At 34.3% G+C, this 27,469-nt stretch overlaps 1 protein-coding gene across 5 annotated transcripts in view; it reads right to left on the reverse strand.

The window, feature by feature from the left end:
- Positions 1 to 6,222: 6,222 nt before the first annotated feature.
- The window catches only part of Macc1 (MET transcriptional regulator MACC1), a 175,919-nt gene continuing 154,672 nt past the window's right edge, over positions 6,223 to 27,469 (reverse strand). For 4 of the 5 annotated variants that reach the window (XM_047560819.1, XM_047560820.1, XM_047560817.1 and 1 more), the window contains exons 2-6: positions 24,437 to 24,559; positions 20,999 to 23,040; positions 18,383 to 18,571; positions 6,956 to 7,111; positions 6,223 to 6,683 (exon numbers count right to left, since the gene is read on the reverse strand). In XM_047560819.1, coding sequence (XP_047416775.1) covers positions 6,585 to 6,683; positions 6,956 to 7,111; positions 18,383 to 18,571; positions 20,999 to 23,040; positions 24,437 to 24,551 — 2,601 coding nt within the window. In that variant the 5' untranslated portion in view covers positions 24,552 to 24,559 and the 3' untranslated portion in view covers positions 6,223 to 6,584. Of the gene's footprint in view, positions 7,112 to 18,382; positions 18,572 to 20,998; positions 23,041 to 24,436; positions 24,560 to 27,469 lie in introns of all 5 variants that reach the window. The other variant, XM_047560821.1, reaches the window with a different exon arrangement.

Genomic DNA, 27,469 nt, shown 5'->3' on the forward strand with positions numbered 1-27,469 from the left:
TTCTGAATCTTATATAGATTTCACTGAAGGAAATTCTGGGAAGCATTCTTTAGTTTAACCATACATGTAATCATACATGTACATAGGGTAACAATATCTTTCTTATTCCACTATTTTTCATACCCCCCCCATTTCCTTCTACATAATCTAAAGTTCCTCCATTCTTTTCTCACTCCCCACCCCCACCCCCATTATATATCACCATTCACTTATCAGGGAAAACATTTGGTCTTTGTTTTTTTGGGATTGGTTTATTTCACTTAGTATGATATTCTCCAATTCCATCCATTTATTTGCAAATGTCATAATTTTATTCTTCTTTATGACTGAATAATATTCCACTGTGTATATATACCACAGTTTATTTATCCGTTCATATGTTGAAGGGCATCTAGGTTGATTCCACAATCTAAGTATTGTGAATTGAGTGTGGATATGGGGGGAAAGGCACACTTTCACATTGCTGGTGGAGTTGCAAAATGTTCACACTCTTTAAGCTCTGATCCTGGAATGTCTGAAACTGCCTCTGGAATTTTCAAGTTGTGAGAAACTATAAATTCTTTGTGTTTAAAGCCAGTTTGTAATAAGTTTTCTGACAACATCTCCTGAAAGACTGCTAAATGATGATTTTAGTGTAGGACTGCTGTCTTTAGCTCAAGTTTCTCAGTAGTTTTAAAAAGCAGTCTTAAATAATATTAAATCCACCCTAGAGAAAACCAAACAACAGTTCATTTCTCTCCTATTATTGATCAGATAAAAATAATGAAAGATATTTTCCATTTTTAAAAAGACTAACAGAAGGCAGGATACAGTTTCCACTGTCGTAAATAGTTCCTGTCATAAGAACTGGATCAACCCCCCCTCCCTCCCCTTCATACCACCCTTACTTTCCTCTCTAATATAGGGTTCTAAGCATTAAATGTGTATTTCCCAGGAGCATAAGAGGGTATTTTCCCCCCACAGAATGGAATCCTATAGTATGGTAAGTAGGGGTGTGGTAGCTAATTCTGTTATACCATTTAATCCAATATGTATCGGGGCAATATTATACCAAACTTGCCAATTCCAAAATCTTCTTAAAAGACTGAGTTTGGTAGAACCCATTTAAGTAAAACAAATAATTCCATCGTAACCGACTTTGATTTTCAACTAACAATCATACATATATAGATACATTAAATGTAACAGCATATTCCAAGGGTTTAAGAGTGGACTTAAGCATTAGGAGCATTTTAAAAATCTGCTTTCAGGCACAAAAAGAAAGTCACTATCTTTTTCAAAACAGAAAAAAGTAAAGCCAGAGATTTTCTCCGTCAATCACCAAAGAACAAGAAATGATGGCGGAGAATGAAATTTGATATATTATGTCTAAGTTCAATTTGTTATCCCCTTCTTAGGCACTATCCCCTTAAATGTGAAACTCTTGTTGAAAAGAGAAAATCTAGATACCTTATAAACAAATGCATGAATCATTTCTACAACAAAAGTGGGACATAGAAATGGTTGTATTCATCCCGTTAGTTGAAAATATTTTTTCAATAGGGGAAATTAATTTAACAAGAAATTATCAGTCAATAAGGATGAGATTTCCCCAAGGAGATTTTAGAATCGATTGCATATATTTTTCAAAATTATCTAAACACACTGAGTAAATGTCCCAAATAATCACTCAAATATTTTAATTAAAATGTACTTACATTCTGAATGAGACATGTTGGAAACTGTCCTTATTTAGCAGAATCAGACTAGGTTACCATGGGACAGAGAAACCTGGGTTCTAGGAACTGCCGAGAAGCATGTGGCACTGTGTGGGAGTGGTTCCCTGTCCCCTTCTGGAATTTTCCCCTAAGAGGATGGGTCCCCTAACTCCACCTTATCCTGTCCATCACAGAAGGAGCTCCTCCCAGTCCTTGCCCCCTTTACCTGCATATTATAAATAATGGAGAGTTGGGTGACTCCGTGTTGTTGTAAGAGGTCAGAGCTGGTATAGCCAGATCCATCATGTCCCCTCTCATAAAAAGAGTATTGGCTCTTGTGTGTTTATTGAGCAGATAAATTTGGGGGGAAATAGAAAAACCACCAAGATCCTCCTCCGCAGTTAACCCTTTTCTCCTCCATTCGAGACAGAAAGGACCCCCACAGAAACACAAATCTTAATTCCTTTTATAACTAAAATTATTTTTATGCTTTTATTATTAACTCATGACAGTTTATTTTATAGAAATAGAGATATTATTTAAAGTGATTTTTACTTCTACAATTTTAACAGCTTATTTAATAGAATGACATGAAAATTTTGCTTATCTAAAAGTAAACTTTTTGGTTTAACAAATACCGATTTTGTTTCCATATAGATGAAAGCAACTTTGATGTAGTGGTTCTCAAAGTGGGGTTCCTGAACTAGCAGAATCTGCATCACCAGGGAAACTACTGGGTAAGCAAAGGACTGACCTCCAACCTGTCAAAAGTTAGTGTTGTAGCCCAGCAGTCTGTTCCAACAAGTCCTTCAGGTGATTCTGCTACTCCTGAAGTTGAAGAACTGCTGCTTTTAAGGATTGGTCTAAGGCCTTTGCAATGAGACTGGAACATGTTTTGCAGTGTATCTCCAGTAGCTCCTGGTACAACTATTGCTGATCTTCCAACCTAGTGCTGTAGTCTGTTTTGTGTAGTGTTAAACTAGTCTTAAAAACAGTGGTTCTAAATATTCAAAATAGTACATATTTCATAACCAATTTCATAAAATTGTGTGAAAAAATGAGATATTTGTAAAGTGCTTAGTTTATGCATATGTGCTGTGCTATACCTTGCAAATAGAGGACACTTTTAAAGTGAGTAGCTGCTCTCCAAATTATTACTCTTACTTCATATTCTCTTCCCTCTTATTGAAATAAATAAGCAAAACCACAATGTATTCTGCTTATAAATATCCACATTCATAGACACTTAAAGGGAACTTGAAAAGTTTCCCCATTCAAACTCGTCTTTTTACTGATGAGAGAAGTGAAGCCCAAGAGGCTAAATGACTGGTCTAAAATCTTATTGGGATTATTGTGCAAAGATTTGAAGCCACAGATCTCAATTCCTGGAATAATGTATTGCAATTTTTGCTGTCCAACAGTGCTTGGCTCTGGAATTATTTTCTGTGGTATTACAAATTTTTATCCAGTGTAAATCTCTCCATCCCTACTCCCTCCTATATAAGTTGACACTGTTTTCCAAAATTGTCAAAGTGTTTATTAGGCTTAAAACTTTCTGTATAAACATAAACAGAAAGTCAATGTAAAATATACCATATATATATTTCAAAACATTTGGTAAAATATTGATGCTGAATATCAGCTACATATCATATGGAATGTTCAAATTGAAGTTTCCTGTTTATAAATAGTCACTTTTTATTTTGTGCTGCAGACTGGTAAACAGATATGCAAGAAAGTAATCTTAGCATGCTATTTTATTTTGAAAAATGTCTTTGGATTCTGTTACCTCACATGATTGTCGTACTTAATATTTGGGTTATATGATTATACTTTACTCCCACTATGCCATACAGCAACATACGGGAGAAAACATCGTATAAAATGGGAAGTGGGGTGTTGGTGGATTGTACCTCAGTGGTAGAGCACTTGCCTAGCATAGGTGAGGCACTGGGTTTGATCCCCATTACCATATTAAAAAACAAATAAATAAGGATTAAATTCTTTAAAATATAGCTTGTATCTTTTAAAAATGGAAAGGAGGGAGTTATGTATTTGTACATAGAAAAAAGATCTATATTAATTAGAGGAAATCCTGTCACCTATTTTTTTATTATTCTCCTCTTATAGTATATTCCTTAAGCATTAAAAATTACTAAAAATGTCATTTATGGCAGCAAAGTATGAGAATTCAAGTTTTGAAACTACCACATATGGCATTGTCCAATCTTGTGTTTTTACTCTGTTGTATGTTCACATCACATATTCAACACTATTTACTAGTATTAGCATTTCTCAGCCCAATACTATCCTTTTATTTAGTATTTTGCTCCTTCCAGAAATCTAGTTACCTCATGTTCAAAACTTACATAGTACTCTCTATAATATAGGACATGAAAGTATTCTGTATCCATTATTAGTATGAACTGTTAATGACACACTGTCGAATGAACCTTATTGTTTTATGTGAAGACTTTCACAGAAAAAAGCAGAGGATCTATGGCTTAAATAAAAAAAAAACTCATATTGCAAGCCAGGGACTGACATAAAAAAGCTCATCCTAATTCATGCATCATTAGACCAAAAGCCCGAGGAACTGAAAGAATCACTTAATCATTTTCCACTTTTGAAATGCTCTAAGTAGTATTGGATTAATAGCTTTTGATGCTTTTAATGATGTCAGGAATAGGATGTAAGTTCCTTATAAATTCCATTGACTTTCTGCCAAATATCAAAGATGATTTGTGATCACTAATTTAATCATTTCTGATTATGAAAATCCATGATTGTAAGAATAATATAAATCAGAAAAGTAGAAATTATTTACTAAAACTCTTAGAATTAATTTCTAACAGAATGTTTGAACATGGACTTAAAATTCCCCTGGAAGAATTTAATAAGAGCTCATAAAATATCTTTGTATTTATCAATATTTAAATAATTGTTTCATCATCCAATTACAGAGATGATATTTTTCTAGTTTTAAAAACTCTCCTTAAAATTCCCAACCACAATCTCAAAACATGACGAGGTGTACATCTGAAATGGTTTATTTAATTGTACTACACTAATCAGCTAACAAGATCTCTGCATTCTCAGATCTTGCAGCCTGGAAAAACCCAGTTATTAATCCCTTTCTATCCCTTCCCGAAATTCTGTGGTTTGCTGACATGTTAATAAGATTCCAAGAATGTTTTAAAGAAGGCAAGTTCATCACTAAGAAAGATTGTGTCCTGAATTTACAAATTAATTCTTTTTTCCTTTTCCTCAATTTATTTTCAATTAAATTTAATTCTGTCCTTGAGTATGTATACATAACTCCTTGTTTAGGCTGCATTCTCCATCATCAAATATAAATATTAAAAGTCTTAAAGACTGTTCCTAAACTCTAATTCAAATTACCTTTGCCAGCATACCAAGTACCTTAGGGTAGGTGGGTTAAAAGCTCTATACAGATTTTTACTTTCACTTTTTAGCCAAATGGACATGTTTTATTCAGGATCCTGAAACAAAACCCTTATTCAGCTCGTCCACATTACCTTCATGGGTGTGTCTTCCTAAATGCTAGCAGTCTTAATGGGCCTAATGTGGCCTCTTCCCCCTCTCCACTTGTACCCTTCACTTCTCCCCGCCAAACTTTACTCCCTCACCTGGCTCCCTGCACTCCTGAACTCTCTCCTGTCTGAGGGCTTTAATGAGTTCTAGCACCTTCCCAACATCAGGTGCCATGCCTGGTCCTCCATCATTTATTTCCTGGGGAAAAATTATCTGGTACCCACCCCATTCGTATGATGGCCCCAGACTTCTGTATCTCTTAGCATCACAGCCTCTCCATTACAACTGTCACTAAAGATGCCACTTTACATTTAATGGTGTCATTTTTTATTGTCTGTTACTGTCACTTACCAGTACAGAAGTCAGGGATCATGTTTTCTCCACATTACTAACCTCAAGCATCTAGGTGCCTGCCACAGAATAGGTACACACTGCATAACAACATGTGAATGACTGTCCCAGTACAAACACTAGCCTGCCACCAAAAGACAGAATATACAAGTAAGCACAAGCACCTTTTTGTGAACTCTGCTAGCAATTAGCATTTTCACAGACTGAAGTTCTTATATTTGTTTTCCAGGAGCACTGAAAAACATGCTGGCATACTCTTGCATGCATGTGCACACAGGCATTTTTGAGAATACACGTACAATGATATTAATATTGTGGGTGGTTAAAACTGCTGTATGCAACAGTGATTAATTAGGTTTCTGATGGGGGCTCTTTTTAATAACTCTTGTTATTAAAAATCCCTGAGAGGTAAAGAACTACTTTATGTTAGGTTCCTGCAGAAAATGGATGAGTTAGGATTAGCTAGGGCCCAAGATGTTGAAGGAAGCTGATGAAAACACCAGGTCTATGTCTGCATTTGCAGACACAGTTATGTGATGATAAGTCATGTTCTCCTTCTGGAAGTCTTTCAACGAGATGGTTAAAAAAAAAAAAGGAACAAATGTCAATGAAAATTGAAATCACTATCATTTCTTAATAAACTTTCATATGCAGTTTATTTTAATTATTATTATTTTTTTCAGTATTTTGCTAGGTGGTATGAGCATCTTAAAACCAGAACCAGGTTTTTCAAGCAGAAAACATCACACTGGCTTTGGGTGTCCTCTTTAGTTCTTGGTTTCTCACATCAGAAAAGGGAGTAATGTTGGCAAACTCCACTCAGGAACATAAGAAATCAGCCATGCATCCCGGAAGGAGGGGAGTCCTCTGCTTGGATACCGAGTGTCATTTTGCTCCTTCTCTCCCCTTACCTCTCAGCAAAACTCCAGTTGCTCATGTTGAGCTTCTAGTTTATTCTGATATCAGTGTGATATAATTATTCTAGCAGTCATTTGTTTTAACTTCGAAAAATTGAAATAGCTTTGAAAGAGAGAGAGGAGGCTTTTCTTTCTCAACAACAAAGCAGCCTAATGTTTGCCTCTGAAACATAGACAGAAAAACACATTTGATTACAAAACCCAACCTAGGATAGGAGGGTAGGCTTACTTTCATCAGGTAAAAAGCAGTTTTTCAAACATGAAAATAAGTAATTTTCTGAGAATTTTTTTTCTCTCTCTCTCACACACACACACACACACACACACACACACACCTCTCTCTACCATTCTCCCTTTCCCAAAAACTACACCCTATTCCTATACATCCTCAGAAGTAGAGAATGCGGTTACTCTCAAAATCTCCAAAGAATTTACTAGTAGTAAAGCTCCAGTTAAGTCTCTCCACTGTTTGGTCACAGGATTTTTCATTCTGTCCAAAGATGATTGAAGGTCTTGTAACACATCTCTGTAGCTATTTCCATAATGAGCGCTCCAAGTATAGAGAAAATCATAGGCAGGTTTCCACATCATCTATAAAGGGAAAAAAAAATAGACTTGAGTAGCTTGGAAATAAAACAGAGAGGAAAATAGATGCCTTTTAAAAAGGTTAAAAACCTCTTAAGACTTAATATGGAATGCCAATTATATATAGGCTTATTTGATGTCCTAAGAAAGAAGCTTTAATAGCCATCAGTTCCTTGTTATATCCCTGTTTCTAAAGCTAGAGATTTTTAAAATTGTCTATAAGTGTGGTCTTTTTCTTTTTTTCTTGCATCATCTTATTGCTCTTTGTTTTGATGTTAAGATAAAACTCCTTCCACAATATTTTGACAATGACAAACATTACTGAGATAAACTTTTTAAGGTTAATGGGATGACTCTTATTTTTATATGTATATGTGGTAAATTTTATGCACTACATATAATGACTTATATAACATATTTTACACTTATAATTCACTTTATTACATCAAGTCTATTAATAAAGAAAAATGTAGCTTGGTGATCGAGTCAAAATGAAAGCAAAAAATAGCTCTTTAGTTCAAAAATTGCTTCAATGATACATTTTATGACCAAAAGAAAGACCAATATTCAATGCTTCTTCACTTTGCTTTCTCTAAGCACCTGCCCACATCAATGATGTCATTGTTTCCATAGAAATAAATGTACGTCAAAGGAGTACTTCACATACAAGTGCATATGTAATGGTATCCAAGGCAACTGGGCTCAGAGAGAATAGAGAAAAAGGCAGCTCAAATAAGACAAATGGAAGAATGAACACACACACACACACACACACACACACACACACAGTGTAATGACAAAACAGGAAAATGACAAAATGAACTATGTACTTACAATTGGAATATTTGGAATACAAACTTTATTACCCACTACTTATTTGGGCTCACTAAACTAATTCAGTTGTGATTCTGTCACATGAAAAATGTAGGAACACAGATTCCAAGCTTAATATTATGCAGAATTGCCCTCTTAAAATAGTGTTCATTAGCAGTAATAACACAGTAAGTGGGAACTTGGAATATAATTTTTCACTTTCCTTCAATATCACCATGTAATCTACAATTGAAGTGAAAAGAATTAAAAACCAAAATAAGACATTCCATTTTATTTTTGTTCAATCCATGTAAAGTCTCAAAAGTGTAATTTGATGCTATTTGTTGAGAGCTGTCATGAACACATATATGCTCACCTCTCTTGACAAAGCTCAATTCTGCAAAATAGAGAAGGAAAGATAATCATCAAGGTTGTATCATATTGAGGTCTATGATACAGCAAAAAAATGTCAGATTTTTATATGTTGTTTTATCCTCACCAACCTTATTCATAAAGAATTGTATGTTTCACCACTAACAGACTGTGAATGATCTGCCCTCTCTTCTCTTTTTCTGAAGACTTACATTGAAATCAAATTTCTCAAAGTTTAGATCATCTTTTGTAGCTCAGCAATGGAACACAAATTGAGACATATTAATGGAACCTTTTTGTTAAACTTGGTTTTGACTGTCACTTCTCAGATACAAGGAAATGCTAAATAAATGGATTATTCTGTAGTGGGTTTATCCTGCCTGTAAAAGCTCTGGAACCTATATTCTATGTTGCCTCCACTTAAAAGCCTCTGATGCTCTACCTGGTACATCATTTTTCAATTTGTCATGTATTGTTGAAAATAATGGTATTTACAGCTAATACCTTCTAAGACTGTTCTAAGTTCCTTTGTTGTTAAACCTAATCAATGATGCATTTGGAAATATTTATGATAAATTGTAACTGAGAACATTTCAGTAACAAGGTGATGGCAAAGGAGATTAGCATAAAATATCACAGAAAACAGATGTCTTTGAAGAATTGAAAATGGGTAATTTTGAGGTTGTTTACTGCTTTGAAAATTCAAGTACCTTGTAATTAGAGGTGGTCAAAATGGTCCCCTGACTTTGCTAGGTAGAAAAGCTCTGGATCATTTCTCTTACTGCAGCACTGTGAATTGCTATGTATAGAAAAGCCTTGAGGTGCACTCAATCATGAAGCAGCTTCTCAGTGATGCTGGGGGCAGGAAATACGCCCAGGTGATGCATAAATTAGAAGCTACAGATTCAGGAGAGATCCAGTGATACATCTACTTACGCACTTAAGCGGAGTGCTGTATAAACCCCTCATATTTGCTGATTTGTACTGATCACAGAACATGCACTCAGCTCTTACAATTCAGAGACATTTGGATAGATGACTGAGTCCTGAATCCTAATTAATACTTCTGAAACTATAAAGAGATTTCCTAGGAGTCCCCTGAATTAGTTAGAAATGCAAGGAGGGACATTTCCCTAAAATCATGTGAAATCCCCTGGAGTCTAAACTATAATTTGTTTAGAAATGGGTACAATAGCTTTGGAATAAAAACAGTAGGACATTGGTAAACTTCATGATTTGTACTAAAATATGAGCATATTTTGCATATGATTTTGGTTGTTCACTGCAGCAAATTGAATCTGCATACTTCTTCAATGTAAAATCTCATCTCCCATGTATAAAAATCATTGGTGGCTGTCCACACAGATAACACAGAAATGCTCTCATAGTACAAATACAGTAAAAATATTCAAAATATTGTTCAAAGCCACTGTTCATTAATTATTTAACTTATTAAATCAAGATTTATTGAGTTTCTAGTAGTACAAAGAATCTTGTTACAGCAAGGAATAAAATGATGAGGAAAGTATTGCTATTGCTTTTAGAAGCTTATATCATAGAAGAGGGGTAGATACTTGCACAGACACTGATTCAATGGGTAGATAGGCGAGACTGGATAATCAACAACAGTTAGAAAAAACTAAAAAAAATATATATATATAGTTTTAATATCAATGGGAGAAAAAAGAAGACCATCCTATTGGCTGAGAGACAAGATGTTGCAATGGAAATAAAGACAGGTTTTGTGTCAGGCTTGTGTCCGTATCTGAGTTCCACTGCTTATGGGATGAGTCAAATTGAATAAATTAATCAAGTTATCTGAGCTTTGAATGTATTAAATCTACAAAATATGAATAATAATTCCCATGTCTTATGTTCTCATGAAGGCAATTCATAAAGTTTATGATATATGGTGTTATGGTTTGTGTGTGAGATGTCCCCCAAAAACTCATGTGTGAGACAATGCAAGGACATTCTAAGGAGAAATAGTTGGGTTGTGAGAGTCTTAACCTAATCAGTGAATGAATCCCCTGATGGGATTAACTGAGTGGTAACTGAAGGCAGGTAGGGTATGGCTGGAGAAGGTGAGCATTGGAGGTTTTCCTCTGGGGTATATATTTGGTATCTGGCAAGTGTAGTCTCTCTCTCTGCTTTCTGATCATCATGTGAGCTGCTTCCCTCCACCACACTGTTCTGCCATGATGTTCAGACTCACCTTGAGCCCTGAGAAATGGAGCTGGCTGTCTATAAACTGAGACCTCTGAAACTGTGAGCCCTCAAATAAACTTGTCCTCCCTTACAATTGTCCTGGTCAGGTCTTTTAGTCACAGCAGCAAAAAAAAGATGACTAAAACATGTGGTTTGCATTTAATGCTACCTAATAGGATATGGAGGAAAGTGGATATGCTTTAGTGGGAGCTTCTTAACTGTTGAAGCCTAGTTTTACCCTTATTGAATATGAGGTAATAGAGGGAAGTAAACCGATAAGAAATTGGATGGAGCAGTCAAAGGCTTATCATAATTCATACAGGGGTAGTGTGCAAGCAGAGGAATAACTAAAGAAGAGAATAAAGGGATGAAAAATCTAAGCCTAACCAAGTCTACAATTAGTGGATACCGTAAGACACAGAAAGCAAGAAAAGGATGGTGAGAGGCTAGAATCAGAATGATAGAAAATGATGCCAGGTCTTTCATGTTGCAAAAGCCAGTGACTAGTAGCATCCCAAGAAAGGTATCCAGTGATTTATGAGAGCCAGTTCACACAAGCTCTCCATGACTGATCACTCACGTATCCCCCAACTCCTTGTGACATCACATTGTTAGGCCCAAATCACACATGTTGGGAGTAGTTACACCAGGGAAATCATCAAATGCTATAAATGAGAGCTTTTCCTCCTTGGAGAGCTGGGTATTAAACATTTTGCCACCACAGTACAGAGAATATTCATTTTCTGTTACCTCCTTCGCTACTGATAATGTAAAGTGATGTGGAAATATAAAGAGAAACTTAGAACAGTCAAGATTGGGCAGTTGGCTAACCTTTGGTAATCTTGGAGAAAGCAGTTTGAAGAGAGTTAGTGCAGAGCATACTAGAGATATGATCAGGTGCCAAAGAAATAAAAGTCACCAAATAAAGAAGTCACATTTGAAATTTGACTGTTCAAGAAGAATGAGATAAAAAGAGAGAGGAAGAAGCAGGAGGAGGAGGAAGAAGAGGAGGAGGAGAAAAATCACCAGAAAATAGAGGAATTTTTAAAAGGGAAAATAATCTATAAAAAGTAAAATTTTAAGTAAAAAGATTTTGGTTTGAATTCTAACTCTGCTAGATGGAAAATTTAGGATCATTGAGAATTAAAGTGGAACATATATAAAACACCCAAGAACAAAGCTAACTTCCTTTAGGCATAAACATAAACAGAAGTTAAGATTATTACGAAGTTGGAGTGGATAATTAGAAGAGCAAGTATTAACAGAAACTGAGAAGGAAAAAAAGCATATGTCAAGATTTATATGCTTAATATCTGATAAAAATATTGAATTTCATTATTTATGCTTTCCCTTAATAAGCAAATATCTGCCAGGTATGGAAAATACAACTTTTTCAACATTGAACTTTGCCTTAACAAAGCCTAATAAAAGTCCAGCTTTCATGAATGCAATAGTCTAATCAGTTTGGGTTTTTTTGTTTTGTTTTGTTTTTTTGTCCTTTCTGGAATGAATAAATAACATTTGGATTCAAGTCCTTAAATATTTAAACTTTTATTTCTTCAGTCTTTCCTATTTTGTTCTAGAGTTCTTGCTAAAATGAACATATGTTATCAAACACAAAAACACAAGAGGTAACTTTCATATATTAACTATAAACTTCGAAATCTTGTTCAAAAATACATATTCAGGAAGGTCACAATGGATTCTACATTTTGTGATACATTAAAAAGAAAATAGTTATCATCTCTAGAAATGTTTGAAGGAGTAAAATGGGTAGAATCAATAATTTTCTTTCCAGATTGACCTAATTTAAATCCTATAAAAGCTGGAAATGAATTGTGAACAGCCAAGATCTCTTCCAGGTTTATGTTATATCTATTCAGTGTTTTAAAAAGTTTTTCCACACTTGCTTAATATGATTAAGGGAAGATGCAGAAACTCTGTACTTATTCCTCAACAAATCAAAAGGAAAGTATGCTCTTCTGAGTTTTTGTTGAATTATTCTTAACCACAAAACAAATTCTCTCAGCATTCTCATCTCAATCATAAATACATAAATATTAGATACATAGGTTGCATTCTTATGTCTCTAAGATTTTTGATGTTGATCTCATGGTGTTATGGATGCACCCTTGAATAGAAAGCATGAGGCTGATAAAAACAGAGTTGTTCATTTCTCATCTCTGTGCTGTGATCCCTTCTATAAAGGGCAGTATCAGTAATAATATAGTCTATCAAGCTGAGCAGTTTTCCAAAGTCTCAACTTCTGTGCACAAGGAATGTCTTTCCTTTGATTATTCTTCTCAATATTTGGGGACAAAGTAAAAGATAAGGGAGCAATGGAAAAGTAACATGTGGGATGTCAAAAGAAATGAAACAGAATTAGAGACAAAAATAAAGTTTTCCATATTTAAAGTGCTTATTCCCAGAAGCCAATAAAACTCATTAGATAAATGCACTAGATGATGAAATGCAGCATGAATAAAAGCAATTCGGATCTGAGCATAGCATTCTATGTCTTTTTTTAACTCATAAAATATGAATAGCATAAAGAATGTAATTGATTTTAACTACCTTTGGATAATTACATTTTGCCACATTTGAGGATTAATAATCCACCTACCTTCCTCATAAAATTATAGAAGCAACATTTCATTTTAAGTACCATTAGCTGAAGAAGTATTAAGGCAACCTTGCCTGCTTAATGATTATTACATGTGTTCTGTCTTTAGTACATCATTTATAATATCCAGGTAGGTCTTATATCACTTGCAATTAGTAATTATATAAATGTTATTGAAGATTAGGTTGCCATTGTCTTCAAAAGAGAGAAGAAACTAAAGTATGGGTCTGATACTTAGCTAGATATTGGTTTTCTGAAATTCCTTATGTTAATATTCTCTAGTACTAGACCTTGATAAGGACAACCTAAAATCAAATGGTATTATACCTAAGTTCATTTAAAAATATCCTTAAAATATTTAGCCTGATATGGTTATTATTTCTATTCTTTTTCAATGTGTTAATGAGACATGATATATAATTAAAGGCCACTGAAAAACTATGCAGTAACAAAGAATTTCATTCTTTTTTTTCTTTCTTCCATCATTCCAAAAAGTGAAGTATACTTTTGAAATTGGAGATAGCAGCAACAAGTATAGAATTGTACAAAGTAAGAGGATGGTAATCTAATAGCATTGTGCCTGGTCTCTAGTTTGAACAAATAAGATTTGAGAGATTATTCTATACATTTTACCACTGGTAGGTGAATTTCCATATAATCTTTTCTCTTCTTTAAGAAAGTATAACTATGTTTCTCACTGTAAAAGAACAGCAAACAAAGCACATAAGTACCAAGGCTAGAACTAAACCAGGTCCAGATGCAGAACCAGATAATTCAATATCCCTGTAAGCAGACCAAGGAATTGCACATAAGCCAGAAAAGCATATTATTCCAAGGACATTCTCATTACCTTTTGCAACAGAGATTTTCCAAGGAAAATTAAATGTTCAGCCATAAGAAAAAGGTAATCAGCCAAGACATTTTCTCATTTTTTTCCATACATTAACATTCTGCCAGTTTCTCAGAACATTTGAAATTATTGCTGACTTTTTCCTCACCTGCATTCTTTCTCAATTGTATTAGTAAAAAGTTTCTATATTTTATTTCCTTTTCCATAATCACTCAATATCATATAGTGGTGAAATTCACCTCTTCCTCTTTATCGAAATAACAGGTACTATGTATTTAGTGATTATCATATGCAAAGTGATTATCACAAATATTTTTATTACTAACATTTGATCCTCAAAACATTTGCCATTAGATAAATAAGATAATATTATCCATTTCATTTTACTAAAAAAAAAAAAAAAATCCTACAAAATTCACTTGCCCAAGGTCCTAGGCTAACACATGGTCATGTTGGAATGGGAATTCATGCCAGGAAACTTGATCTCTATGATCTGGAAGTCATTCAGTACTCTCCTCCACTGATCCCATCATGTACACCACTCATATCTCCCAATAATTATTAAAGTGAATTCTCACATCTTCTCTTCATTGGTCTCTAGAGCTAACTGTTTTCCAGAAGCCCTGAAATCCCAGTCTTCTCTAATTATTTAAATGCTCCTCATCCTTTGGGACTAGTACAGGTCCCCTGATTGTTCCTGACTGCTTTAATCTTTTCTTTTTTAACTTAGTAATTCATCGTCACCATCATCAGCTTAGCACACTAGTTAGTACTTTGTATAAGACAAACTGGATTTGAATTTTAGCAATATCACTCAATAACCATGTAACTCTGGGTAGATTATACAAATGCACTCACACTTAATTTGTATAGGCATAAATGTGGATAATAATAGTGTTTTCCTCACAAAGTTTGTTGATATAAATGAGATGTTATAATTAAAATGTTCAAAATGATTAAGACACCCAGTAACAGTGAATAAATTGCAACTATAATCATTCTCATCTAAACATATATTTCTTTAAAAACTTGTTATTCAAATATTGATAGTTTATCCCAATTCCTAAGTCAACGTTCAATTTAGCTTTTAAGAGAAAAAAAAAACATCATTTTTCATTCTGTTGGTGCTTTCTGTAGTTCCTAAACCAATGCTGAGAACTGATAGACCCATAAAGCGTATCACTGATTAAAACACTGAGGACAAAGATACAAGGGAAAGATGCTTAACAAGTGGGAAGAGTTCCACATAGAAGCTTTCATTCACTTAATAAATAAATAAAATTAACTGTTTGAAGTGCTTTCTTATCTTTAAACTAGACTTAGAGAAAAAAGTGCAATGAATACTCCACTTGCCAGTCAGAAAATGAGAAGGAACAAAGAAGGCTGCTATATAATATAAAAGAGAGTTAGGCCTGCATGGATTACTTGGTGACTGCAAAAAGACTTAAAATACACCTTACTGATTATAACTTTCTACAGGTGAGTGATTTCTAAGATGGAAAAAATATCATGATTAAGAGTATTGGCTTCACTGGACTTTCACAGGGAGGGTAGCTCACTATGGTACATCAGATAAATCATCTTCTGGAGGGCATATCGGTATCTTTGGTTGAGGTGGAGCTTAATGGGCTAAGGTGACTTCAAATTGTAGTGAGCCTTAGTGTCCTTAGTGAATGAGAGTTCTTAATGAATAAGATGGAAAGATCATTTTCTTTATTGTTATACTGGGGGCTTTAAAGAGAAATTATTGTCATATATGATACTATACCCAAAAAAACTAAGTGAAGATCACCCAGTTCAGGCCTTTTAATATTTTAGCATAAGCTAGGCATGGTGACTCACACGTGATCCCAGTGGCTAAGGAGGCTGACACAGGAGGATCACGAGTTCAAAGCTAGTCTCAACAACTTAGTGAGGCCCTAAGCCACTTAGAACACCCCTGTCTCAAAAGATAAAATAATGGGCTGGTGATATGGCTCAGTGGTTAAGTGCCCCTTGTTCAATCCCCAGTACCAAACACACACACACACACACACACACACAATTTTAGCATATAAATCCACCAAATCCCTAGCACTTTCCCTTGTACCAATTTTTTTAAAAAATGGTCTATTTTTCTAATTTATTTTCTTCTATATATTTAAATCTCTAAATATCTTCAAAAGAAAACTTCAATGAATTTGCATTAGCTTTTTCAGAAAAACATTGGCAATAGTTACATTTTTATATAGCATTAAGTATATTTTTCTCAAATAGTCTTAAAAATGTATTTTGCTTATAATCAGATTCTAAGCTTTATAGCTTTGATTTTATGTATGAATTATAGTGTCATTAGAAAAATTGAGTAACATTTTTTAATTTTAATTTTGGGAGATGGTTAATTTAAAAAAATGGCATCCTCATATGTCTCCAAAGACAGGGCTTTTCTTCTTATTGTTGAAAGTTTATGTTTCTATTAAGAACACTGAATTTTCAAAATATTTCCAGAACCTTGCCTGGTACAGATAAGTGACAGACAATTGTCCATTAAACACAATAAAGGTAGAACAAAGATAAGAGAGAGAACTTGAAAAGAAGACAAAATCAGTGTAAAAGCCCAGGTAAAGGCACTGACACACCTGGAGGTCAAGTATGGATCATGCTCCCTCTAGGAAGTGAAATAAAGGAAACAGAAGTATCACAGGAACCACTAACCTGGCTTTCTCCCTGTTGTAATCCTGTTTCTTTCCTTCTGTATCCCCTACTTGGAACTAATACCTGTGTGTGTGTAATTAACTACTTGAATTATAAATGGATCATATTTAAGAAACAATGTCTTTCAAAGAGAAAAAAATCATACAGCTACATTTTGTTAGGGAAATAGAAATTAGCATACATTTCCTCTTTAGTCTGAGTGGCCTAACAGGTATAAATTCCTATAGGTTATTTGGAATGTCTTTAGTCCATACACCATGGATTTTTCTAACTATTAAATAACATGTTCAGAGTGAAGATTGTTAGTATTAATCACAAGAAATTGAACTATAGCGCCTAGGAGAACAATTAGGGGCTTTCCTTTTAGCTTCTGAGTATTTATCAGTACCAAGCACAGACTTAGTCATTTATGATTTGGGTTATGCAAAAGTAAATAATGGAAAAGTGTGCTGTTTGTTGGTTCCCATCAAGATTTGAGGGAAGACAAACTATAAACAATTAGAAAGAAGCCAGATGCTTAAAGAGACTGACAGAATAAATAACTCTCCAATAACTCTCAACAAAACTCTTTAAAAATAGGGTATTATTAAGAGAAAAAGGTTGTGCTTTCAATTGGACAACTTTTAATCAGTGAAATAAAATGTCCAAATCCAAAGGGCACATTCCTTATAATATTGTTTTTTTCCTTTGTAACGACTTCTGGTCTTTTGTCTCATTTACTGTAAACACTTGTGTCCATTTCATGCACAACACTTGATGCTATGGTATTTTCACTGAGAGGTTGAAATGCCCTGTACAGTTTATAGCCATAAACGTAGTCTATGAGGGAGAGATAAGTCCTCAGTTCTCAGTTGCTCTTGGCTAAAGTGATTTGGAGTCCCTGCTGGAGATGCAGGCTCCGGGAACGTAGAAATCATACTGCTGACACTTTCTGCAACTGCTGGGATCCTACTGATGTGGTCCAGCTCTTTACTCTTTGTGGTAAGGTTACTTTGTCCTCCTGATCAACCTGCTAGAATAGTTGTTGCACAGTTAAAAAAAAAAAAATCTCAAAACATTAATACCCAACTCTATGCCCCAAAAGGAGGTGGAGAACATACCTCCTGCTTCTATCAGGTCATCATTTAATATGAGAGTATATTTGTTAAATGTCAGTATCTTGAAATGCTTATTCTCATTTGCAAGATGCAGAATATTTTATACCCTTGTTTATGACAACTGACTTAGTCAATGTCTAAGGTTTATGAATACTTAAACTATTAGATCTTTACTAATTAGATTAGTATTATTTACTATTAGATTAGTATTATGAATACTTACTATTAGAATACTTACTAACCTTATGAATACTTACTATTAGATCTTCCTCCTTTGCCTTTCTTGGTCCTATAACCTCCCTTCAAAATTTACCTTTTCTACATTTAAAGTTGTTACCAGCTCTCCTACTGACCCAATTTGATCAATTTATTTGACCAAAGGCCATGGTAATATAAAATCTAATAGGAGAAACAGTAATGTATTTTAAGGGAGCTCAATGCCTCTTAAGAGTGAGAAATGCATGTTTCAGATAGTTTTGATTGGTTACATGGGTAGTGACCTCAGTGGATCTTCATGGATGTGTCCCCAATTAATCCATGAATGTGGTTTGGGCTTGATTGTATTTTCTTCATATGTTCTGCAACTTTTCACTATTGAATTAGACATACAAAAATCTCACCTCGGCAGCAACATCTCCAGTTTTTCCACGGTGAGGAATTTCGTATGCCTCCATTTGTTGCTTTGTGAGTCGTACTAACTTTTCAGCAAGTTCCCTCCAGCCTTTTCCAAGTTTGACAGCTGAAGTCAGAATAACAGCCTCTTGGAGAAGATGTGCTACCAACCCTTGGCAGTCCATCTTCAACAAAGCCTGCGGCAGCAATTGTATATCATAATTAAAAGCAATTCATTTTGATTTTTTCCTTTCAATTAAAATTTATATTATTTATTCTAGAAATTGGAGTCCTTTTTTTCACCACACATCTAACTAAGTTTTCTAAAACCCAAATTTTCGATTTACTGTTAAGCAAATTCAACACACATACTTAGCGTTCAACATATATACTTACTTGGGTGAGGCTCTGAGTACAGTCTGCAGCACTCTCCCTCCCAACAGTGTCTAAAATTTCCCAGAATTATGCCTATTACATATAAATTAGGTATTCCTTCAGCTTTGAATGAAGCTATTGATGTTTATAAATTTTACAAATAACCAAATACCTCCCTTTATTAATGTAATTATGTTAAATAAAAACCATAAGGTATGAAAGATAAAACACAGTCTTCTACATGCAAAATGGAAAACTCTTTCTTTCTTTTTTAGGCATCTGAACTTTGTCGCTCACCATGTATGTTTCAAACAATTCTATAAGTTACTATACTGCTTTGAATACATTTTTGAAAATGTGATTATATCTATGTATTCTCTTCTCTGGTCAAATAAGCAAAAAAAAAAAAAAAAAAGAAAGGTGTTTAGCACTGCCTCATTACTTAGTGGCACTTGGAACCTTTATCTACAAACCAATATAATACATGCAAATGAACAACCAAATTAGATAACTATTGAAGTTTGAGAAGTGTTGATTCCCATGTAAATATACATTTAGAAGGGCTGCCTGTGGCTTTTATACAGACTAGACTGAGCCGTGCATTTCTCCTGAGGAGTTACAACCTCAGTGAGAAGCAATTCTTAGCCAGCAGGACCCTGAAGGAATTTTAGTAATGTGGGATGGCTTTACTGCTCCAGCATCCAGTTTTGTTTTGTTTTGTTTTGTTTTTGTTTTGTTTTGTTTTGCTTTTTGTTTTTTTGGCTTTTTTTAGCAAAACAAAACTTTTCACTTGAAGTCATAAAACCTGAGTTTAAAATCCATCTCTACAAACTATAAGACTTCAGATGAATCATTCAATCTATATAATGATTTTAAAGGGATATGGTGTTAAGACCACTGTCCACTCAATAATAAACATGAAGATTAAATCAGGTGCTGAAGGACTTCACAGAGTGTCGCGTATATAAGGACAGCACACTTTAATTTGTTAGTTTGGCCAGTTCTTCAAATTCATATACAGTGCAAGAACAAAAAGTATGTTTATTGTACAAAAAAGTTTCAAAAGATAAGAATGACCCCCAGTCCATACTCAGTCACTTTCCTAATTGATGACCTGGCTAAGCCTTTCATTCAGAAGTCCTGAATCCTGTAGAGCAATAATACTTGTTTGACGGCTCCTTTGGGACCTACTTTCACGATTGGTCTTTCCACCAGCATTTTCTATGTAGCCATTCAAGGCACTCTATTAATTATCATACCCCCAAAATGCACAGGTATAAATAGGCTTAAACTTTTAGATCATTGGGTCAATATAACTTTTTTTGTCTACTAAGAGAAAAAAGAAAGCAATTTCAATTGAAATTTTTGTGAATACATACTGAATGTGAGCTATGAGAGGTAATGCGTTTTGTGTTGCAAAACTTACATGAGCTCCCACCAGGTAGTATAGCTTCTATCATTCAGTCTCCAATGGCCCAGATGAAGTGAGAAGGCGGCCACCATAATAAAACTATCCACTTAACAAATGGAAAGTGGCACTTTTAAACTTTAACTGTTCTTGGTATCATTGTAGAACCAACAAAAATATTGAAGGAGAGGAAAAGGTGTTTTTTATATTTATTCCTTTAATATATAAATTATTGTTAATGTCAGAGATTAAATTTCATCTCCAGTTATTTTTCCTCCTTTTGTACTTTGATTAAGACTTTACTCCTCTATATGAACCTGCTTGCATAATCTCCTAATTCATCTCTTATAGGGCACCATTTTTCCTAGTTATGTATAATGTCATTTAGAACACACTCATGTGTACTTATACAAACATTTTCCTCTCCTTCAATATTTTTGATGAAGTAGACCTCCAGCAATGCCCAAGTTAGTTTTGTTTAAGTTCGCTTTTATTTACATTCATGTTATGAAACTGCTGTGATATTTTAGGGCCATCTAAATATTTGAGAGAGGAAGAAAAGAAAATGTCTTATAAGTTTTAGGCCCAACACAAACAGAATCCCTAATCTCCCTTTAAAAGATGATCCTTGGGTCCACACTTTCTGAGAAAATCATTACTGAATCTCAAATCTAAAAATTCAATTGTATGATCTTTTACAATAGGTTCTATATTTGCTGTAAAGTGACTTCAACTTATTTGAAGCTGCTTTCTAAAAAAAAAATTCTTATCTCATATGTTTGATTATAAGTTAATAAAATTTTCTGTGGTAAATAAGTTACTATGATTAAGCAATACTCACCACAATAAGTTCATAAAGAAACTTCCTTGTATTTCTGTCTCCATGGCAATCTTCCTTTAACTTCTTTACAACATAAGAAACCTTTTCTGATTCTTTGTCTACTTGCATTTGATCAAAATCTTCCAATGCCAGATGAGAGTACCCCAGGACGTCAGCTAAAACTTTCCAGTCATAAACTTTTTCTAACACCAAGGTCAATACAACTGAGTATATATAAGTCAGTTTTTTAAAGGGCAGGGCAATTTGTTCAAGTAGATTCCTGGTTGTAAAGATACTATCAGACACAGGCATGACTTGTTCTTTGGAAATCACCTTGACATTTTTGCAGTGCACAAGTCCAATCTTACCTCTGAGGACCCCCACGTACCATTCCTTCACTTTAGACTGCCCCATGGCTTTTACCTTACCTTCTCCAAGAAGAGCTATTGTGTCCCCTTTGAAATATTCCAAAAAGTAGTCAATCTTGCTTTGTCTGAGCACTGTCTTCAGGGTTACCCCGTAGTTGGTAAAGTTCAATTTTTTATCTTGGAATGTGGGATATTTAACAAGCACTGCTGATAATAAAGGAGTGGACTTGCTCTCTTTCTCCTTCTGCAGATAACCTGGCAGATTCGAGAGCCTTTTTAGGTTGGGAGCCGGATCAGGTGAAGTGATAAAGAACTGTGCAACTGGTCTACCATTAGGAGGCTCCACCTGAACACGGAAAACAAACAAGTGCATCTCTCTGCAGTCCACTACAGAAAAGAAAACTTGTTGATGAACTACCTCACCTGCTTCCAACTGCTTTTGTTTAATTTGCTTCCCATTCCCTTGTACCTTTACTTCAAAATCAGGATCACATGAAAACACAGAAATATTTAAATCCTGGGGCTTGTCAAGCAAAAATGAATGCCTCCCCCAGAGTTGAAACACAACAGGAGATGCGTTTTTTCCACCCTTCTTAATATCAGGGATTGTAAGCTTTCCTGGCATATAGCCGTGTCCACAAACTGTGAAAATAGCAGTGAAACTGGGATGGATGTATTTGGGGCCATAAATTCCAATTGAGGTGGTTTTGTGAATGTAATCCCAAATGGTGGCAGGTGGTGACTGAATAGCTTTAGGTTGTGCAGCAATCACTAGATACATCACCTGACTCAAGTCCATGAGCTTGACTTGGATGGTGTCTTTATAAACATAGCAGTTGTTTAATACTTTGAAGGGACCTTCTTTGACCAGGCTGTGTAAACACACCATTTCTGTCATCACTTGGCTGAAAGGATCCTTTCTTACTTCAGCCCCAATTTTCATTTCTAACAAAATAGCTTCCATTGTATTAAGGTTGCTTAACATGATTTCCAACAGAGGGCTTACAGTGCATGAAAGATCATGATTAAGCATTTGTGGAGGATCCAGAAAAGCCCTTAGAGATACCTCTTGGAATTCTCCCACAGCTACATGACCTTGGGGCACATGGACAGTGATGTCTGATTCAGGTAACTGTACCGACCCTCCTTGGTGGTTAAGTTTACAGACTGTGATGGTCTCTGCAACTTGCGTTTGTGCCCATCCAGGACTCTGATTCATTATATTCAAATCCAGGCAGGAGCGAGCCAGTTGACGTTGACTTAACCAAGCCATTTTATAAGCCTCTCGATCATTCTGAAGCCATTCTAAATCTTGTGCTAGGATCTGGTCACAGTCTTGCATACTCTGATGAGTATGTGCAGTATCATCTAAAATGCCCAGAAGTTCTGAAACGCTTTTAGATCTTCCTGATTTCCTTGAGGAAGACTTGCTGAGCAACTGGTGCACATCAAGTTCATCACCGGAGGAATCAAAAGAATTTCCAGTTTCAATTTCTCTTAAAAAAAGAAAAGGATCTTCCTTCAAGATGGAAATGTTCTCTCTCTTCTGGTTATTTCTTAGCTGAGTTATGTCATCCAAAAATGGGTTAGAAGCAGACAGTTCCTTCCAGAATGGATTTGTAACTTTCAAAGCCTTGTCATCATGAAGAGTGACAGCATCCGACCAATTGCAAAGCAAGTCTGGGTCTTGCCATTCTTGTTATTTAAACAAAAACCAAACAAAACAAAAATCAGGTGGCAATTTGAGATATAACTAAGACTCATCTTAAAAATTCAAGACATTACTTTTCATTTTGTGTTTTGCTCTCTAGTTTAGCCACTACAAACTTAATGTTAAATTTGGTCAAAGTCTCATGTAATGAGAACATAAACTAAACAAATAAATATTGATTGCTTCAGACAGTGATTCATTTAACATATTTCCTTGAAAATGACTTAGACTGGTATTCATTTATTTATGCCTTGTTATTTTATGTTTCATTTTCCCTAAATGAACAAACTGAATTCAATTATCTAGATTAGACATGATTAGAACCTTCACAGTGAGTCTAATTATATAAAACAATCCCACTGTATTAAAGATTCAACACTAAATTCTTAGATTATTTTCTGACAAATTTGTATTAATAACACTGAATTTGTGTGTGTGTGTGTGTGTGTGTGTGTGTGTGAGAAAGAGAAAGAACATTGAAACAATAGACTACTGATGGATAGTGCTTGAAGGAATTTGTAGAGCTTGTTGTGAACTTGCAGTGGCAAGGAATGGTCTGACTACTAGAAATGGGAACTTGGAAAGTGAGTGTTTTAAGAATTATAACACATTAAGATATTCACATTTTCATATGAAGAATTTCTATATATCCCACAATGTTGAAGACATTGTTTTTAATGAAACAATGTCTCATTAATGAAACAATGTTTAGAGTGAATCATACTTGGCTATTTCTCAGAAAATATTAGTAACAACTCTGGGGACTTTGTGAAACTGTTGCTACTTTGGAGAAAATGAAAGCCAAAATGGGCAATCAAATCACCCAAGTTTCTGTAGAAAAAAAAAAAAAAAAAAGAATTAAAGTAAACTTCTGAACTTTTGGTTTACTATTTGTAGAACTATTACACAGTAAAGTGTTACATATTAAAAATTAGAAAATAAAAGTAGTTTCTCTTTTATTTCTACACTTCTCTTCAATCCAGTGACCCGTAATTCTTAAAATTTATTTTTTCTCTAGGACCAATTCCATTGCTTTCTGTCCCAGAAAGTTTTCTTAGACCACCCCAACTTCCAAAGATCTCTTTTACACCAGATTCCTTCTATTTGCTACATATACTAATCATTTATTAATGAATTTTGCCTCTTTATAAAATTTATTATAATCTGACTATAAGCTGTACTTTTTTGCATGTTCTCAATGAGACAATAACAATTTCTGTGATAGCAAGCGAATTTTATAATTATTTTAATCTCCTGTGGCAGGAGGTAGACCCTGAGTACTTATTGTTAGTGGATTTTAGAAGTACACCTTCAGTAGTTACTGGTGATGGATCTGATTTACTTACATGGAAAAATTACAATAGTCATAAATTTCTGTACCTGTAATATTGCAATTTTTTGAGAGTTTTTGTGCTTCCATGTCAATCAAATTTCCTTCAGCTCTACTTGGTGCAGTTCCTCCTGACCAAAAATGGGCTATTTCACAGATTACCATTTTCCCACCTACAAAGTAAATAGACATGTGTTTTTTATAAGTATACATATACAAGTTGGCAGAAGAAACATACTCAAAATGGTAATAGATATTTAAATAGAAAACAGTATTTAAACACTTTATATAAGTCTTCTATTTCTGGTAGAATGCTAGACTAGATATGAATTATCACTCTGTTGAAAAATGCTCAGATTATGTATTAATACCAATAAGGAAACCTGGAAATACATTATTGTGCCCATAAAAATGACTAATGGAAATCCTAAGAACAACAAAAAAGAATAGTAAGTTGAAATCTCAATAAATAGACATTCTCAATATAATGATTAGAAGACAAAATATACAAGCCTAAAAATTCTCAAATCCTTCTCTCTATCCAATGCCATTCTCAGAAAAATCACCTTATGTTTGTATGCACATGTGTAACATCTTTTTTTTATTTTTAAAATTTTATTTTTAAATTAACAAATGAAGATTGTATATATTTGTTGTGTACAGCATATTATTTTAAAGCATGTTGTTTTGATCCATTGTTGCATCTGTAAACGCTTAAGCTATTTAATTTTTTATACAGAAAAGCAAAAGGCAAATATTCAAGAAAATCCAGAAAAAGAGCATGATGGAAATAATGTGTGCTACCTGTCAGATATCAGAATTAGATATAAATATTCTGTAAGACAATGTGGAGATAGAACAGAAGTAGACTCAGGGCACAGAAGACTCCAGAAGTAAGACCCGCTCTCATATGAAAACTAGTTACCTATCAGAGGCCATGCAAAGCTGTTTGGAGGTGATGGATTACTAATTAAATGATGGTGTTATAGTTGATCGTTCATGCTGTAAAGAAATTGCATTGATCACAGCTTCATTTCATACACACACACACACACACACACACACACACACACACACACAAATCAATTCTGATTTAGTTTCAAAAATGTGAAAAAGAAAATCTTTAAAATTTGAAAAGTAGAGAATTTTTTAGGCCATACACAAACACACACATGCACACACACAAAAGCAATTACAAAAAGAAAAATTAAAATGAGAAATCCTGTAAGTCAAAAGATATTGTTTACCAAAAGTAAAAACACAAGCCAAAAACTAGGATAATTGATTTCCAAAGCACATGACTGAAAAAGAAAAAAAAAAAAAAATTTGTACTCTAAAATATGTCAGACTCAAAAATATAAAAATAAAAACAATGCTATAGAAATTCCTAAAAAAAGATCTAGACAAGCATTTCTCAAAAAAGAAAATAAATGATCCCTAAATAAATTGAAATATACCCTATCTAATTGATAATAAGACAAATGCAAAATAAAACCACCTAAAACAAAATTATCACTTACCAAATTTGCAAAACTTTTAAAGTCTGGCAACAACAATTATCAACAAAACTATAAAGTAAAGAGAAGCCCTATATATTCCTAGGAGAAGTACTAATAGGTACAACTACTTGGACAACAATCTGGTAATATCTCAGAAAGATGTTTGCAATCTAGGACCGAGTATTCTGATTCCAGTTACTTAGCCTAGTTAAATTTTGTACATGTGCATAAAAAGAGATATATGCATGAATGTTCATTATATTATATTAATAAGAAACTGGAATAAACCAAACTATCCTTTATCATATGAACTGATAAGTAAAGTGTGGTATTTCTTTTATTTTTTCTTTTTGTTTGTTTGTTTTTTCTTTTTTTGTATTGGGGATTGAATAATTCAGGATACCTAACCACTGAACCGCATCCCCAGCCCATTTTATTTTTAAAAATTTTGAGATACAGTCTTGCTAAGTTGCTTAAGTCCTGTCTGTGTTGTTGAGGCTGGCCTCAAACCTGCAATCCTCCTGTTTCAGCTTCCCCAATCATTGGGATTATAGGCATTCACCACCACCCCCAGCCTAAATTGTTGTATTTTAATACAACTAAGTACTATTCAACAGATGAATCATAATTAAACATATGCACACATGCTAGGTGCAGGCTTTTCATTTGCTAAGACTCCACCTTCATACATGTATGGTTTCCCTTAGCCCTATGACAACATGGAAAACTATGCATTTAGCATCTGATTTTCAGGTGGAAAAACAAGTCTCAGCCATGCAGCATAACTAAGCCACAAGGTCAAATAGCAAGTAAATGACCCAGAAAAAAATTACTTCTCTACATTATAGCTACCACACCCAGGCCATATACTTAACCCAGACTCAGGGTTCCCAACGGTGCGTTCCAAGAGCACATTCTGAGAGCACCCCACTTTTCATTTCACATTTCCAAGATGCTGAACGCTTCTTTTCTCCTTCCTGGGCTGGGTTCTTCTTTAAACCCAACCTTTCTTTTTTGTCATATTCTCCTTTCAAATTCTTGACTTTCAAATTAAACAAGTCTATTTGATTAAAAAAAAAAAAACCACCTAAGGCATTTTCTGGTATATAAGTAAAATAATATATATTTTTTAAAATGAAAGAAAAGAGGAGAGGGGAGGTGAGGAAAGGAAAAGAAGAAGAAACGACAAAGAAAAGGAAAGGAGGGGAGGAGTATGTTTTACAAACAGGACGAATAAACAAAAATTATCTCATAAGGTTAGGCATGCTTAAAAAAAAACAAATGGGGCAGTAATATGTTTTTGTTTTTGTTTTTCTGGTATGGGAAACAACATCAAAAGATGGAGTGAAAAATTAAATTATACAATATGCAAATTGCATTGAGACCTCAAGTTTCCTGGCAGCTCTTTAAAAATTCTGCGGTTGGTTTTTACCAGATACAGTGTCCAAAATTGTAAGCATTTAGCGCTACCATAGGTAGTCAAAACTTTGAGTAGGAAAACTGATCTCAAGTCCTTCAGCAAAATTTAGCAAATCAAATTAAGATGAAAGGGAAGAAAAAGGGTTTAAATAGAAAAGTATTTTC

This window comes from Sciurus carolinensis, chromosome 8, assembly GCF_902686445.1.
Source record: "Sciurus carolinensis chromosome 8, mSciCar1.2, whole genome shotgun sequence".
Taxonomy (NCBI): Eukaryota; Metazoa; Chordata; class Mammalia; order Rodentia; family Sciuridae; genus Sciurus; species Sciurus carolinensis.